The 16,637-nt window shown below is 42.8% G+C and overlaps 2 protein-coding genes across 7 annotated transcripts in view; one reads left to right on the top strand and one right to left on the bottom strand.

The window, feature by feature from the left end:
* Positions 1-448: 448 nt before the first annotated feature.
* On the top strand, positions 449-12,912 carry LOC311153409 (UDP-glucuronosyltransferase 2A2-like). 2 transcript variants are annotated; one of them, XM_084205272.1, is made up of 6 exons: positions 449-1,269; positions 7,599-7,747; positions 8,955-9,086; positions 9,496-9,583; positions 10,197-10,416; positions 11,618-12,912. In XM_084205272.1, exons 1-6 carry the CDS (start codon positions 540-542, stop codon positions 11,892-11,894), a joined length of 1,596 nt encoding a protein of 531 aa, XP_084061398.1. In that variant the 5' UTR covers positions 449-539; the 3' UTR covers positions 11,895-12,912. The 2 variants fall into 2 exon arrangements, with proteins under 2 accessions (XP_084061398.1, XP_084061399.1); XM_084205273.1 differs by lacking the exon at positions 449-1,269 and adding an exon at positions 3,173-3,636.
* The window catches only part of YTHDC1 (YTH N6-methyladenosine RNA binding protein C1), a 26,486-nt gene continuing 19,058 nt past the window's right edge, over positions 9,210-16,637 (bottom strand). For 2 of the 5 annotated variants that reach the window (XM_084205267.1, XM_084205270.1), the window contains 3 exons: positions 16,072-16,206; positions 15,225-15,432; positions 14,177-14,828 (listed from right to left, as the gene is read on the bottom strand). In XM_084205267.1, coding sequence (XP_084061393.1) covers positions 14,779-14,828; positions 15,225-15,432; positions 16,072-16,206 — 393 coding nt within the window. In that variant the 3' untranslated portion in view covers positions 14,177-14,778. Of the gene's footprint in view, positions 9,294-14,176; positions 15,433-16,071; positions 16,207-16,637 lie in introns of those variants that run through there. The other 3 variants (XM_084205268.1, XM_084205271.1, XM_084205269.1) reach the window with 3 other exon arrangements.

The raw sequence follows: 16,637 nt of genomic DNA, 5'->3' as shown, positions 1-16,637 counted from the left end.
AGCTACTGGTGTCCTATTAGAACAAATTGCATGTTATTATTGGCATTATCATCAACCAAAGGAAGGATTTGTTGACTTCTCTCAGCTTAAGAAATATCAGCACTTCTAGCATCTCACTGTGAAAAAGGATGACACTTCCAAGTCAGCCCTGCGGCCTCTTATTCCTTGGCCTGCTACTGGCATTGCTAGTTCATGGAAAAAATGCAAGGGATTTGTTTGAGTTTCAGGGCTGGCATCCAGGGGACTGGCTCCTTTGACAGCAGGGAGATTGCTGTCATCCTCCTAACAGGAGAATAGAACTCCTTCAGTGGGAAGCTAACAGGGTAGAAGGCAGAAAGAGAAAAAATGAATCACCAAACGTATTTTTTTTTCAGAGCTCAGACGAAACACAGGTTATAAAGGCACTACCTGTGCAACAGCAAAGTCTCACTTCTGCTAAGAGTGCCAGGAAGGAGCCATCAAACAAAACACAGAGGTACAGAACTCCCAACTGGAAGGGAAAATTCTCAGACTATCAAGCCCTTGACTCTGCCACGGCCATGAAAACAACCGGCTCAAAGAAATACCTCCAGCTGCTCCTTTTTCAGGTTGCTCTTCTAGGGCCTGTCTTCTGTGGGAAGATACTGGTTTGGCCAACAGAAGGCAGCCACTGGCTGAACATGAATGTAATGGTACAGGAGCTCATCCGCCGTGGGCACAGCTTTACCATCCTGGTAGCCAATGCTAGCCTCTTCATTGAACCCAGGCCTAAGACCACGGAGAAGTTTGAGATCTATAATGTGCCCTATGGGAAAGATTTACCTGAGACCCTGATTAATGAAATAGTGGATCTATGGCTCAACCACAGGCCAACCATCTTGACCTTCTGGCAGTTTTACAAGGAGCTGGGAAGACTGTCCGTAGGCTGGCAGGAGATGAACAAGATGATGTGCGACGCAGTGCTGACCAACCAAGAGCTGATGGCTCGTCTGCAGGGCTCTGGCTTTGACCTGCTGCTGTCAGACGCTGTGACCCCCTGTGGGGAACTCCTGGCTCTCAAGCTGGGCATTCCCTTTGTCTACTCGCTACGTTTCTCCCCAGCCTTCACTCTGGAAAGGCACTGTGGCAAGATCCCAGCCCCACCATCCTACACGCCTGCAGCCCTGTCTGAGCTCACTGACCGCATGTCTTTTGGGGAGAGAGTAAAAAACTTTGTGTCTTACCACCTGCAAGACTATGTTTTCCGGAGCTACTGGGGACATTGGGATATCTACTACAGCAAGGTCTTAGGTAAGCCTTTTGATACTTCACTTCTCGTTATACAGTCTGTCCTTATGATCTGCAGAGCTAGGAACCCACCAGGGTCACAAAGTCAAGAGAAGGGTCAGCAAGAGTTTGTCACTATGTCCTACAAAGGAGCTGAGCCACAAGCAGTCAGGGTGCTGTGCTGCTATGCCATTGCATAGAGACAGGATTGGGGTCATTCCAATTGATGGATTTGACTTTTGTCATAATTGTAGCATGGAGTTTGATATGACTTCTGCCCCATACAGGGTGCTCAGCAAGGGTAACTACTTGCACAGAAAGCAGCCAAGAACAGAGCCCTTTTCCTCATCCAGAGGACCATAACAAGGAGGGGAGAGCTGGTGAATTACAAGCCAGCTTTGTCACCCTCAGTAGCAATATTTAAGTGCATTGTGGCTTTCTAATAGAGACTTCACTTATGTCACTGGTCATATAAAACCAATTCTCTCTGCACAAAACAAGTTCTATTTAGAACATATCCTCCTACCCACAAAGCAAACTGAAAACAACAAATCTTTCTCTGCAGGCTTTTCTTCTGCACTGTTTTGAGTGATTAGGTAGAAAAACATGTTTATTATTAATCACATGTCATTTCTACTACCTTCTCATTGATCTCTTCAAAAAGACCTCTTGCATATCTCTCAGGGTTCAATTGCCTGCAAATACCTGCCTGATGCAAGACTCCACAAGTACACCAAGCTGGTGTCATGTGTACAGTACATGAGGTATCTCAGTTTGGCTCCTCACAGTCCAGCTGTTTCCATGACCCACATTTTTGTCCCAGAAAGGGTGTCTAGGCAGCATGGAAACCATACTAAAAGCCTTGGATGACAACATTAGGAAACTGTTGTGTAACAGCACTGGGCAGAAACTCTGCACTAATGATTTTTTTCACAGAAAAGAGAACTTACAGTATTTCTTAACTGCACATCAGGAGGGACCATATAAATTAAACTGTTTGATGGATTTCCTAGTTTAATTTATAGTGCATAATTGGCTCTTAGTGGCAGGCAGGAAGCCTGCACTATCCACTCCTGGTCTCCCATGGTGCTCTGTAAGGGGCAAGTTCACATGAGGACAGTCTTACTCTGATATTGGAGTAATTTGCTGTGTAGTTTCGTGCATTTGATGTGGAACTCTTGGGCTGCAGCGCTGGATCAACACTTTAGTGTGCTCTAAAGAAATGTTTAGTGGCTTTATAAAAGCAAAAAATTGCCCACACATCTTTGCTGCCTACCCAGCTGTGTTTCAAAGAGCCAGAAGAATGAAAAAGTCGCCTCTTCTACCAAACAAGTAACACAGAACCTGTAGTAAAATGGGCAGGAGGGACGGGATTACCAATAGGATAAAATCCTTGCTGGACTGAGCCCTGCCAGGGCTGAAGGCTCTCTCTGCTGCTCCAGAGGAATCACATCTTCCAGCTTCAGCAAGCTGTTTACCACCAGAGGGTGCCAGCTGGTGCCAGTCACCTTTTCTGTGTCCTAGGTAAACATGATATTAAACATGCCAGGATTTCACACTGCCTACCTTTGGCTCCCTGCCCAGGGATCAAGGCAGTGTCAAGTCCCAGCCCAGTTCAGGAGTGCCACTGCTCCCAGTGAAGGAAGGCCAGAGGCATTGCCACACAGGGCAGGCTATGGCAGGGAAGGAGGTGGCCGTGCTGGTGCTGCTGGCCGTGCTGGGCTGGGGGTCCGGGGGAAAGGTGTTGGTCTGGCCAGCTGACAACAGCCACTGGCTGAACATGGAGCACATACTACAGAAGCTTGTGGCCCGGGGCCATGAGGTGACCGTGCTGCTGCCTTCGTGCTTCCTCATCGTCAATCCCACCCAGCCCTCGCCCTACCAGTTTGAGGTGATTGAGGTGCCAATCACCAAAAAGGAGATGGCTGACTTAATGGATAAAATGTTTTATTTTTTTTTTTTATGAGGAGAAAGAGCTACCTATCTGGAAAGGTACTTTCAAGATAGCTCAAATGATGTTGGAGATGAAGAACATAACCAAAATAATTTGTGATGGAGTTGTGAAGAATGAGGCCCTGATGGAAAGACTGAGGGCATCTGCTTTCGACCTCCTTTTGGCAGACCCACTGTTTCCCAGTGGGGAGCTGGTTGCTGAGAAGCTGGGTATCCCCTTTGTGTATACGTTCCGGTTCTCCATGGGCAACACGGTGGAGCGGCTGTGCGGAAAACTCCCAGCACCTCCTTCCTACGTACCAACCACCCTAACCAGCCTAACAGATAGGATGACCTTCTGGCAAAGGCTAAAAAACAACTTTGGCTACGCTCTGCAAGATTTCATGTTTCATTACATTCTCTGGGCAAACTGGGATCAATACTACAGTGAAGTTTTAGGTAAGGCTGCTCTCTTTCCAGAAATTACATCTGCTGTGCACACAAGAGTAAATTCTCAGAGATAAGAGGTAAAGGTAAAAGCAAGACAGTCCCAAATTCACTCTCCTTCCTTCAAAATCCCTGCATCAAGTCAAGCAATCCAGGCAAGTACAAACATTGCCTGTTAATCCTGATCTGCTACAGTGGTAGAGCTCAGTCTGTACAAGTACTTCCACAATATGTAAAACAGTGCTAAAGCACTTGAAACAGGGCTCATTAGTCATATTCATAGATGAATCATGACATAAACTAAGAACAGTAAAATACTATATCCCCAAAACCCACTAGTACTTCTTCTCCCATAGCACACTTCTTACTTGCTACCTTGTCTCAAAATTAGAGGCAATATCCTCCTCCGGATCTTTAAAAATACAGATTAGATGAGCCCCAATTCACAGTGATAAAAGGCCCTCTGCAGAGACATGGTTCTTTGCTTTTCTGAAAGTGTCTGAAAAACTATTATAGTTATATTTATTTGTAAGTGGTTTTTAATTTTTTAAAAAATAATAGCTGTATAATTGTTTTTCCATTTTTGCTCTAGGGGATGCTTAAAAGGAAACAGGGCAAACATATGCATTGCTAGTGGGGAGATAAAATGACTACTTCAGTATGAGACTTTAAAGTGTTTTTATTTATATTTCACTAGTAAGGTATAATTCTGCTGAGAGAGCTAAGTTGTTAAGGTATCCTACTCTTAGAGTACCTAGTGGTGCTTTTGTGCTGCTTATCATATTATGATGACAGAGACTAGAAAATCTTGTGCTGGCTGAAGCACAGTTTGGTTTGTTGTGTAAGCCTCAGAGCTGGATCCTGGATCTTGTGGTGTCTTTTCTTATTGTGAACTGCAGGGTTTTGCATTTAAGGCTCCATGTGCAATACCTGTTTTGCTAGCTTGCATGGGCTGCATGATGGATTTGTGCTGAAAAGAGTTTTGATAATCCAGGGATGTTTTAGTTATGGCTGAGCAGTGCTTACAGAGTGTCAAGGCCTTTTCTGCCTCTCTGCCCACCCCACCAGCAACGGGGCTGGAGATACACAAGAAGTTGGAAAGGGACACAACTGGGACAGCTGACCCCAACTCACCCAAGGGATACCCCAGCCCATAATGATTTTGTGCTCAGCAAAATAAGACATGAGGGAGAAATTTGTCAGGGCCATTGTTTCTCAGGGACTCACTGGGCACTGGCTGGTAGTAAGCAACTGTTCTTTTTGCATCACTTGCTTTTCTTGCACTTTTTCTTTTTCCTTTTTTTTTTTTTATTTTTTGAATTGTCTCAGTCTCAATCCATGAGTTTTATAACTTCTGCCCTTCCTTTTCTCCTCCTACTGTGGTAGATTCAGAGGCTCTCTGGTTCATAGCTGCCTATCAAGATTAAAGCATGACACAGGGAAAAGGCTTCTAGTCTTCACATGCTGCAAAATGCACTTTGTGGTGAGCAGATAGGAGCTGCTGTAATTTTGAGATCAGCTGTGTCTCTGCAGGACACTTCAGAATGGGATTTACTGCTTGCCCAGCCCTCCCATGAGTGCTTTGTGTTACGACATCTCCTCTTGCCACGTTTGCCAATCTTGTCACGTTTTCCAGTCTAGTCACCAAACAAATGCCACTTTTAATTGGTTGGCTCTAAAACAGTTGCACAGTGAAGCCAAGAACTGCTTGCAGTTCAGTCAGACCAGAGTTGTACGTGAATGCTGAGATGTTGGGGCCAAAGTTACCCTGGCTGCTCTGGGCCTACACATGCTGCTGCAGCACTATTTTTTGTGGGAGGGTGGTGGTCTGGCCCACTGATGCCAGTCACTGGATCAATGTGAAAGTGCTTCTGCAAGAGCTTGTTCTCCGGGGTCATGAAGTGACTGTGCTGGTGCCCTCAAGCAATCTGCTCATCAACTACCAGGATACTTCCTCCCCTTTCACTTTTGAGGTCCTGCAAGTCCCCTTCAGCCAGGAGACCCTGGATGCCTTCATGCAAGACTTCCTCAATTTCTGGATGAATGAAGCCTTTAATCTCTTCCCCTGGGAGATCATGTGGACGATGAAAGAGCAATTGGAGGTCTTTACCAATATGTCAAAGCATACCTGTGACTCCTTGGTGAAGAACTCTCACCTGGTAGCAAAGCTGCAGCAGGCCAAGTTTGATGTTCTGATTGCTGACCCCCTGTCTATAGGTGGGGAGCTTGTAGCAGAAATCCTAGAGATCCCTTTTGTCTATAGCTTCCGCTTCTCAGAGGGGAATGTGGTAGAGCGGCTGTGCGGTGGGCTCCCGGCCCCACCTTCCTATGTGCCTGCCAGCACAACGGGGCTGACACACCACATGACCTTTATGGAAAGACTACAGAACTTCATCTTTTACATTTTCACGGATTCATTTTTCATGAAGTTTTGGCGAGATGAATGGGATGGGTACTACAGCAATGTCTTAGGTAAGGCAGGTGTTGGGTGTTTTCTTTTCTTGCATAGGTTGTGCCTTTTGAATGCTTTGGGACCACCATGTTGTTGTCTCAAAATACTCTTTCTCAATGGCCAGCAGAGGTGGCAATCCTGAAGTATCTTGCAACTCTGCATAGTGCAGGATGCTGAGTGTGAATTCAGATTCTCAACAATAAATGCTGCCACCTTTCCCTTTCATCCACCATTCAGAGTTTGAAACAGTCTCCTTAAACTACATACATACCTGAAAATTTTGCTCCATCATAGTACAACTCAGGCATGATTCAACATTTACAAAGAGTTCCTTTTAGTTCAATGGACTTTGAATCTTTTCCAGAGTATCTAAGTTTAGGCAGATAACAAGTGAACAGCAAACACAAGGGCATCTCTTCTGGTGCTGTCCAATCTTTTCCTGCATTTGCAAAGAACGCCTCTGTGCTCTGAAAACTAGTCCCTCTTAGCTGGATTTAATTTTTTAATACCACATAAAGATTTAATTACACCTTTGTGTCACTCTACTTGTAATGCAAACTTAATTTTCACTTCAGGAACTTTATAACTGACTCATTGCTCTCTAATTGAAATATAAATAAAAAATTACTGGTGTAGATTATTATCCTGTTCAAGTAGTGTAAAAGATGCCCTACAGATATTTTTTATCTTGCTGCTTATTTAGGTTGATTCCTGCTTGCATTAGGCTGGCTTTGGAAAACTATTTATCAATATTTCTAACCCTTTTACGCCCCAGTTTCACTTTGTGGAGAAAATACTGGAAAGAAAACTTGCAACATCTACCTAAGAATATATATATTTCCAAATGGTAAACTATAAAACATCAGATTACCAGTAGATTTTTTTTTCAGATGGATTTCTAGAAATACTGGATTTTGCATAAAATGACATTAAAAGTATCTATAAAGTTGGCTGAATTTTCCCAATATTTGTCAGAAGCAGCTGACCCAGTCCTCAAGAACACTAGAGATGTCTGTATCTGTGTTTTATTGTTATCTGAGCAGCCGCTAAATGAGTCACCATTTGAAAAATGCTACAGAACCTTGTTTAAAAGCTTTCCTGACAGGTGATCATCACTCTGTGATTAATTCATTTTTTATTTGGAACTAAATTTTCTATGATCGTTCTCTTTCCCAAGTGTGCTCTGTTTTTACTATAAGCACAGGTAATAATTCAGCACTACAAGAATTGCACTTCTATATCAGATACTAAAAGCTTCTCACTTGTATTTCTCTAAAGCAATCATGACGGTTCAAAATCCTTTTAAGGATTGTACCTTGCGCTCCTGGCCACCTGCTAAAGCTGAGCACAGGACAGGGCAAGGAATAGATCCAGATTTGTTGATGTTTTCATTTTACGCATGGTTTGATAAACTATGCTGATTAAGAGTGCAAAAAGATAAAGGTAAGACTCCTGTTTCACAATCCAGAGCAAACAAGCTCACTCCTGTGCATGTTGTAAATCTCTTGTACCTTGCCCACAGGAAGGCCCACAACCCTGTGTGAGACGATGGGGAAAGCAGAGATTTGGTTAATCAGAACATACTGGGATTTTGAATTTCCACGCCCTTTCCTGCCCAACTTTGAGTTTGTTGGAGGACTTCATTGCCAGCCTGCAAAACCATTACCAAAGGTATCCCAACTTCATTTTTCTATTGGCTAGTTTGTTACAATGACTTTTTCTTTCCCAGACAACCATGCAACACCTGTCCTGGGAAAGCTCATTCCTATTCAGCATCCATCCATACTTGTACAAACTGAGGGCCGGTTTACAGTCTGCTGTCTTAAAAGAGGATAGCTGATGTCAGCACAGGGTAATAGAGTGTCTGTTTTACGAGAAAATAGGTGCTACCTCAGGGTACTTAAATTGACACAGACTTGCAGCCCATGAAAATATTGAAATACTTGATACCAGAAGGCACTGTGACACAACAAATTCTCTAGGTAAAATGGGGTCAAAACGTGCAAAAATAGATGAGTGATAAACACTTCTTCTATTGTACCTTAGTTTAAGACAGCTTAAAGGGAGTAAAGCACTGAGCATCTCTAGCTTATGCTCTCTGTGAATTGAAGTAATCATGTGGAATTTGAAACTCCTAAATACTGAAGATGACAACACGACAAGCTCTGGGGTAGATTATCTTTCCTGCAGGAGCCTTGGAAGATACAGGCCATCTTCAAGTGCAAGCTGTCTACTAAAAGAAACCTTCTAACTCTCTTCACATTCCCCTGTAGGATGGGTTGAGCTTGGGGAAAATGGATAACCATTCTCTCTTGCATGTTACTGCTCCAGTTCACATGATACTAACTAATAAAAGGAACAGAAAAACCTACTGGTCTGATTTGTAGATGATGTTTTGAGCAATGTGGTGCATTGTAAGAAATGGGAACTGTCTGATCAGCAAAGTGACAGCACCTACTTGGTGAATCTGTGATCAGGATGCTGAAACACCTTTTCAGCAGAGCTATGTTATATAAAGTACTTGTTCCAGTAAAATCCAGAACCATGACCATGCTAAGGACAGTGTCACAGAGTATGTATGGCCTGCTCATGATAATGCCAGGATTCATTCCTGCTGCTTAAAATGAATCCCAAAACTTGCTTTCAAAAAGACAAAGCATCTGCACCTGTCTCAACTTGTCCTGCTCCTCGTTTGGGAGAAACTGACTGTTTCTGTTTTCCACAGTGCCAGGTCTGTCTTTGTCAAGCCCTTCTGTCAAGAGGTGCTTACACCACCATCATTTCCTTAAAAAGCTTAAAAGGTTGTGCTCTCTGTTCTCAGAAATCTGTGTAATGTCCATTGTGTAATTACCCCTGGTATGTCTTCTGCCTCTCCTAGGAAATGGAAGAATTTGTTCAGAGCTCAGGGGAACATGGTGTCATCGTATTCACTCTTGGGTCAATGGTCCACAGCCTAAGTGATGAAAAAAGTAATGTGATTGCCAAAGCCCTCAGCCAGCTTCCACAAAAGGTGAATTTTTTTCAAGCCTCAAACGAGTTGCCTTGTTTTTTTTTTTCACTCCCTTTTATGTCTGGAGTAGCCTGTTCTTTACCTGCATCCCTGCTGGATGGGAAACAGCCAGGAAGCTGGGCTCTCTCAGAGAGACACACCGCTGAGTTACTTCATGGGGAGTTCTGGTGTTTCACCTCCTCTGAACCAAATGACATGGAGGTGCATCTACAGGCCAAAATACAAAAATCACTCCATGCATTTTTTATAATTAGCACATAATAACCAGTCAAAGAGTTCAACTGCAGCCAAAGCTATCTAAATTGTGGGAAAAGGTATATGGGTTTGAGATAAAGCTCTAAATTACATGTAATAATTAAGAAGGCCACATCACATGCACCGTGTTTATCTTATTCTTCCTTTGTTCAAGGTCCTCTGGCGGTACAAAGGAAAAAAACCAGAAACTTTGGGCTCCAACACCAGGATTTTTGACTGGATTCCACAAAATGACCTTCTTGGTAAGATTGTTTCTATTTGGGATGGAGTGCACACTTGGAAAAACTGTTTCCTTTTTTCTTTCCACTAGAATAGTTAATTCTAGCCAGAACCATGTAACACTTGTGGATACACTTAGTTTCAAGCTTAAGCTGTAGAGCTTTGCTCTTGGGAGCCTTTGTTTCCTAAAAGGCTCTTAAGAGAGCTTGGCGGCAGTTGTCTGAAGAGCTCAAAAGTACCTGTAGGCAGGAGTAAATGCCAAAGTAGAGATGTACTCTGGAGTTCGATTTGGCCTCTGCAGTTCATCTCCAGGACTCATTCTTCAAAATGCTTGACTTAAGCAAGGTTGAAGCACAGGGCTGTTCTGACCCTGATACCGTATGAAAACTACAAGTGCACAACAGGGGAAGGGCTGAAGAAACTGTGGGGTAGTCTGGAGGGACATGCTGACTCACATGCTGTGTTAAAATAATTATGATGATGTGAAAGCTAGGCAAGCAAGCTCTGCTGCTGATCCAGAGGTCAGGGCCGTTCCCTTCTCTAGCAGTGCATTGGCCTCTCTATGCTGTGTTCACATCCCAGTGAATGCGGTCGGCCACAGCTGTTGTAACATGTCCCTCTCCTTCTCTGTTCCAGGCCATCCCTTGACAAAGGCCTTTATCACACATGGTGGGACCAATGGGCTCTATGAAGCCATCTACCATGGGATCCCAATGGTTGGGATTCCCATGTTTGCTGACCAGCATGACAACCTTGCCCACATGGTAGCAAAACGAGCTGCAGTTCAGGTGGATTTCAACACAATGAAGACACAGGACCTGGTTGATGCACTGAAGACAGTAATTTACAATTCCACGTGAGTTTTGTTCTTGCCTTAGAGTGGGCTGAAGTTATTAAAATCCTGAGCTGCTCATGCAAAAAATTCTGCTAGTTCTTCTGGGAATCAAAAATGCAGAGTAGCTGAAGTTTGGATTTCAGATGAAGACCATCTTTCCTTTCTGAGAATCAGCATTTCTCAAAAAGGAGAGATCAGTTATTTGCTTTTCCTTATACCACATTTTATGAGTGCTTTGAGAAATATAGTTCTTGGAAACTTCAGAGGAGCTGTTGAGAGTTCTCTGCTAGTATAAATCCTCTGGAGGACCTAATTCTATTCTAGTTTTATTAAGTCTTAGCTGCTGTAGTCATAAGTTTTTTCTCCTACCCCTGATTTAGCAGTATTCCAAGGTAACTATACCTATCAGCCAGGACTTAGAGGAGAAGGAAGCCCAGCAGTGGGATCCTTTGTCTGCGGTCTTATTCTTAGCAAAGGGACTGGAAAAATGCAAAGTTCTCAATCTTTAGCAGCAACTCCCATCCAGTGTGAAGGACAGGTGCTCCTTCAAGTAAAAACCTGCAAATTCCTGAAGCAAATGGACCAGCACTGATAGAGGTATCTAGTATCTGCGGGAGTCAGCCAAGGTAGAGGTGATATGTAACAACCTGGATGGCAGCTGGTATATGAGCCTGACACCGTAGGGTCTGGAACCCCCTAAGGTTAAGTTGGGATCAGCTTTCCTTGTTCCACCCCCTCCCAGCCTCCTCACTGGTAGGGTGGTGTGAGAAACAGGAAAGACCATGACTCAGTATTAGCTCAGCAGTAAGGAAAACATCCCTGTTGTATCAACACTGCTTCCAGCACAAATCCAAAAAATAGCCCACACCAGCTACTATGAATAGTGTTAACTCTATCCCAGCCTAAATCAGCACACATATTGGAAGAGAAATGCTGCAAATGCTTCCATATTGTTTTTTTTTTTTAAAGTATCTGGAATAACTTTTAATAACTTTTTTTTACAAAATATTTGCTTTCTCTATTACTATTCTTAAGCCAATTTTACCCATACTGGAATACTGAATAAACTGGAACAGTTTCACATATATTTAAATAAGATTGATGAAAGTAAAAGCACGGCTGTCTACCTTCCTCAAGAGGATTGCCAGGTGCTAAATGGTTTATTTCAGAAATAAGTGAAAATGCTCTTTGGTTTCTTCTTTTGTTTTTTTTTTTTCCCCAGCTATAAGGAAAATGCTCTGAAGTTATCCAAGATACACCATGACCAGCCTGTTAAGCCTCTGGACAGAGCCGTCTTCTGGATTGAATTTGTCATGCGTCACAAAGGAGCAAAGCACTTGAGACCAGCTGCTCACCATCTCACCTGGTACCAGTACCACTCCCTGGATGTTCTGGCATTCTTGTTCACCTGTACAGCCACTACTGTCTTCATTCTTTTCAAGTGCTGCCTATGTTGCTGTAGAAGATGTGGCAGGATTGCAAAGAGGAAGACAGAATAGACACCTTGTTCCCATCTCTCCTAGGCTGATTCAGCAAGGCATTTATGCACATTGTTTGGTGAACAAGTTTATTGGGATGTGTTTTAAGCTGGGCATATCATAAATGCACCACAACAAAGCTGCTGTGGGGCACAGCTGCTTGCTTAGACAGCAAATTCCATCTTGTCTAAATAAAACTGAATTATAGTTGCTTTATCCCTTGAGACCTTGTTAGCTGATCACACATGGTCCTTGCCATGGTAATTGTTGCTCTGTATTTTCAAATATCTCAAATATTTTGCTATATTTCATAACTTCAGCCTTGCCCTATGAGCCTGCAACTAGGCTCCTTATCCTAACTCTGTCCTCTCCTCTAATTTGATCACTGATTCACAATCACAATGCCTCTTCTCCAGTCAGAAAAACTCTCTCCAGACTGGACAGTGAATCCAAGATCATGGGCTCTTAAAAAGTGCCCATCTGAAGGGCCACAATCATGAAAACTGGGAGCTGCAAGTGGCAAATGCACTGACTACTTGGGGGCTGAGGGGAGATTAGAATCCTAAAACCACCATAAACATTACTTTCCTGGGATTAATTTATCTTTCCCATTCAGTCAGGGGTTCCTACTGCACATGCCATCATTCTAACTGCAACATTGCAGGGGTGTGAAAACCACCTCTGTCAGGAACTTGCCCATCTTAACCCCCAAACACCTCTGAGCATGCTAATTGATAAGTGCAGGAAAACCTCTAGAGAGGGAACTTGCAAAGAAGTAACATTCTATGTGGGAACAGTGCAACAGCCACTTGCCTTGCCTGAAAAGCTGTAGAGAAAATAGTGCTGCACTTGGGATAAGAGTGGTAGTAAACATAGTAGCACTTCAGGTGTTAAAGATGCCAGTAAAATGCTGCTAGTCCAGGCCTCCTTTTCCAGGTAAGGTTATTTCATTGCTGTGCCAACTTATTCAAGAAAAAAACCTGCTCAATTTTTAACTGATATTTTTAAATACTCTGGAATTGTTTTCAAGCAGAACATGATTATTTGTTTACATAATAAAATTCCTTATGCCACATCAACGGTTTTTTATTAGCATTGTCATGTTTCAACATCTGCTTAAACTTCTTCATACTACAACACATACAAAAGCTCAGCTGTTTCCAAACTATAGAGGGGTTACAAGAAGACTCATGGCAATTTCTGGTATACTGTTCCTGTGTCATGATGGGATCATAACCAGGAATATGCACAGTGAATAGAAAGGGGAACTGCATGACACTAAGGACCCAAACGGAAAGGGGTCGCTGGAACTGTGCCAGGTGGGTCCCTGGGTACAGCTCCACCAAGCTGGATCACTGCGAGCTCCTGCCACCCAGGTGCTGAGATGTCAGTTCGGATGTCAGAAGGCCAGCAAGTCCCCCAGCATGCTGCACAGGTATTCGTCAGACAGGGCTAACAAAGGCCACTGGAAACAGGCTAGATGGGAAAAGCTGGACAAAGTGCTCCATAGTCCCTGTAAGGAGGTGCTTCATTTCTGTAACCTACTCAGAGTAATTTGGCTTATCTAGTACTGAACTTAAAAAGTAAAACAAACAAAACACCCAAACAAAAAACCTCAAACAAAACCAAAACCACCTCTTCATTTTAGAGTCTGTATATAATGCAGAGAAAGATATCAAAGTATGAGGGTGGTCTATGACACATTTCTCCAATTAGACACAGAATGTATTCTAAATCTGACAAACTGATCCAATCCTCCAGCTAGCAGTCATTACCTCTCTGTGCACAATAAACTGTGCTGAGGAACCCAAACCCATATTCAGCCTTTAGTACTGCTTAAAGAATCCAAACATATTTGTACACTGATCTTTTTGTCTAACATATGTAGATGTTTACTGTGACTGTAGACTAAAATAAACAGAGCACGAACTATTGCCAGATCAAAAAAACACATTTCCACAAATGCCACACAGTGGCCAGTCCTATACTGCCTTTTATAAAAACAGCTGCAACACCCAGCAGGAGGTGTTTAAAGTACAGTCTGGATTTGTTACATGAGAAGACACTGAAGGAAGTTTATGAAGAAGTTCACCAAGGCAGTGCTACTCTTACAAGTTTTGGAAAGTTGGAAATTGCTGGATAAACTGAAGAACTTTCCCTACAAGTTAATTTCTCCCCCCCAGTAACAAATGATCACTACAAAGAATGTATGTGCAGACTCTGGATCTTACAGGACTAACACATTGCTGAGACAGGTACATCGCGGCTGGGGACAGCCTCTCAACAGCCTGAAGATCATATGATTAGGTTGAACATGTAGGGCCTTAACTCTGATGAGCTGCAGGACTTACTGGCTACTTCACTATGGAAACAGAAATGCAATTACCTTTTATATCAACAGTCCTTTTCCTAAATTGAGGCTTCAGATCAGTTTTGCTTACCACGAAGAACATTTGAACTATTTCTGAACATAGATCTTTTCCTAGAACTGCTGGAATCTAGCAAAGCTGCCAAGCTTAGAAAACCAAGAAACCCAACATGGAGTTTTAAACATTTCAATAGTTACCAATTTATTTTTATAAAAAAAAAAATGGTAGCAATGTAGAATACAGCAATATTTTCTGGTTCCACGCACGCAGGTTGTGAACATTCCAAGCAATGTGTACATTTTGGAAAGAGACCAGACAAGAGAATTGACCAAAATGTTACTGAACACAGGAAGATTTTTAAAAAAGGCTAAAAATTAGGTATCAATAGTGTCTTCTTAATATTGCTTTCCTTACTGAAGACTGAAAAAAAACCACTTGACTTCACAGATAGGGTTAAAAAATAGGGGAAAAGAAGGGGGGGGAAAAAGGCTGCTACAACACTGCCATACCGTCAAAAAAAAGAAAGAGATCATACTTCAGTATTTGCATACTTGATAGCAGCATTCTCCCATCGAACCATATGAAACTACAGGAAGAAAACATCAAAGCAAAAAAAAAAAAAAAAAAAAAAAAAAAAGGCAGTTATCCATCAGTATTCAAAAACCTAGAATGAAGTCACTAAGTAGAACACTTATTGAGAATTAATCAATATCTACATTCTTAGCTGCTTCCAACTTTGTTCCAATAGAAACATGAAGCTGAGTGTCAGCTTTGTGTATTTTATTTTTGGCCTATTTGAGTTTTTCCAGTTCATAGTTCACTGCATGCTTGGAATAGAGAGGGTCATTATAAATCCTTCTACACAACGAACTTTAAGTAGACAGCTGAAAATAAAATGTACTACTTGTAAACACACAAAAAAATACAAGCTTTTTTTGTTTCAAGTGAGCAATGTTCCAGATAGATTATCTTCGGTATCTACCTCTTTCACCTCTGTCTCTGTCCCGGTCACAAATCCTCTCTCTCTCCCTTTCCCGATCACGGCCTCTGTCCCGTTCTCTGTCTCTCCGATTATCTCGAGGCCGGTCGCGCTCCCGCTCTCGGTCCCTCTCCCGGGGCCGGCTTCTCCGACCGCTGACAACAGCTTGTGTGCGGCGAAGGAAGTCATCTACTCTCATGTCATAGTCGTGCTGTGATGAAAGGAGAGCTCTGCTATTTTCTTTCCCAGTTCAGAATTCCCTCCCTTATCTATAAGGCTGGCTGTAACTCCTCAGAAAGCCCAGTATTTAAAAAAAGACTAACCCAACCAAACCAACTGTCCAGCATCCATGTACAGAATCTGGGGTTCAAATGCCAGACACCAGCAAGAGACCTGAAAGCTAAGGAGCCTTTCAAGCCAGCTAACAGAAATTTACTAATCTGCCCTGTTTTCTGATGTGCCTGTAAGAAGTTTTAAAACACAAAATTCTGCTGATAAAGTAATTTGTTGCCAATGAACACAAGCAAAGTTACAGGCCTGTCCTTATTCATACTGGGCTTCAGCATGAAAATATTCAGAGGTGGACAGGCCAGAAACCAATTTAAGCATAGACCTCAGTTTAAGAGTATGAGAATTTTTCACCTCTACCTCACCAGGGAGAGAAAGGCTTTTCAAATTTGCTATAAGTGTGCAGTCAATCTAAACAACCGATCTTTCCAAGCAACTCTAATGCAGGTCATAAACAACCTGTTTATCACAGCAAACAAAGCTCAGGCTAGGCTACCCCTGGACCCCAGATTCCTACTCCGGCCTGCAGACTCGCATCCCCTCCATCTGGGTGGACACTTACTACTCGTTTGTCTCTGTATCTCGCTTCATGGGGTACAGGATGATGTCCTGAGTATGGAGGGTGAGCTTGAGGTGGAGGTGCATGGTGCTGATAGTAAGGGTGGTGTGGTGGTTGCTCCATACCTGGATATGGTGGCTACAAGAAAGTTACAGGAAGTTTGTTGAAGCAAAGGAATGCACACAAAGAGTGCCTCATTCACATGGAAAACACAGCACTTAAATAAATCTGATCACAGCCTCCTAACTGAACAGCAGACTACTTTCCATTAGGCTGGCATGCTTTACTCCCTCTCTACCACTGCTTGGAGAAGTTTGGTAAACACCCTCCTCACAGCCCAATATTCCTTCCTTCTGCATCTGCCTCAATATGACACTGTACACAAAACTTCTGCTACTTTAATGTGGCAGTCTTGGGTTTTTTAAACCTTTTTAAACCTTGGTCTTGGGTTTTTTAAACCTTTGGGTATAGAATGTGAATTCTGTCCAAAGCAGTGAGCTCTTACAGAAACAAGTCATACTCATTCCTTATGAATATGTTTCTATTCTAAATTAAAAACCAAATAATTT

Source organism: Fringilla coelebs (assembly GCF_963513975.1).
Source record: "Fringilla coelebs genome assembly, chromosome: 4".
In the NCBI taxonomy this organism is placed as follows: domain Eukaryota; kingdom Metazoa; phylum Chordata; class Aves; order Passeriformes; family Fringillidae; genus Fringilla; species Fringilla coelebs.
This window is presented reverse-complemented; position numbering and strand designations above follow the sequence as displayed.

Excerpts from the sequence above, each read along its gene's own strand:
- LOC311153409 (XM_084205272.1), top strand. The coding sequence starts at position 540 with ATGAAAACAACCGGCTCAAAGAAATACCTCCAGCTGCTCCTTTTTCAG. Across the intron at positions 1,270-7,598 it reads CTACTACAGCAAGGTCTTAG|GAAGGCCCACAACCCTGTGT; the intron begins GTAAGCCTTTTG and ends CCTTGCCCACAG. Across the intron at positions 9,584-10,196 it reads TCCACAAAATGACCTTCTTG|GCCATCCCTTGACAAAGGCC; the intron begins GTAAGATTGTTT and ends TCTCTGTTCCAG.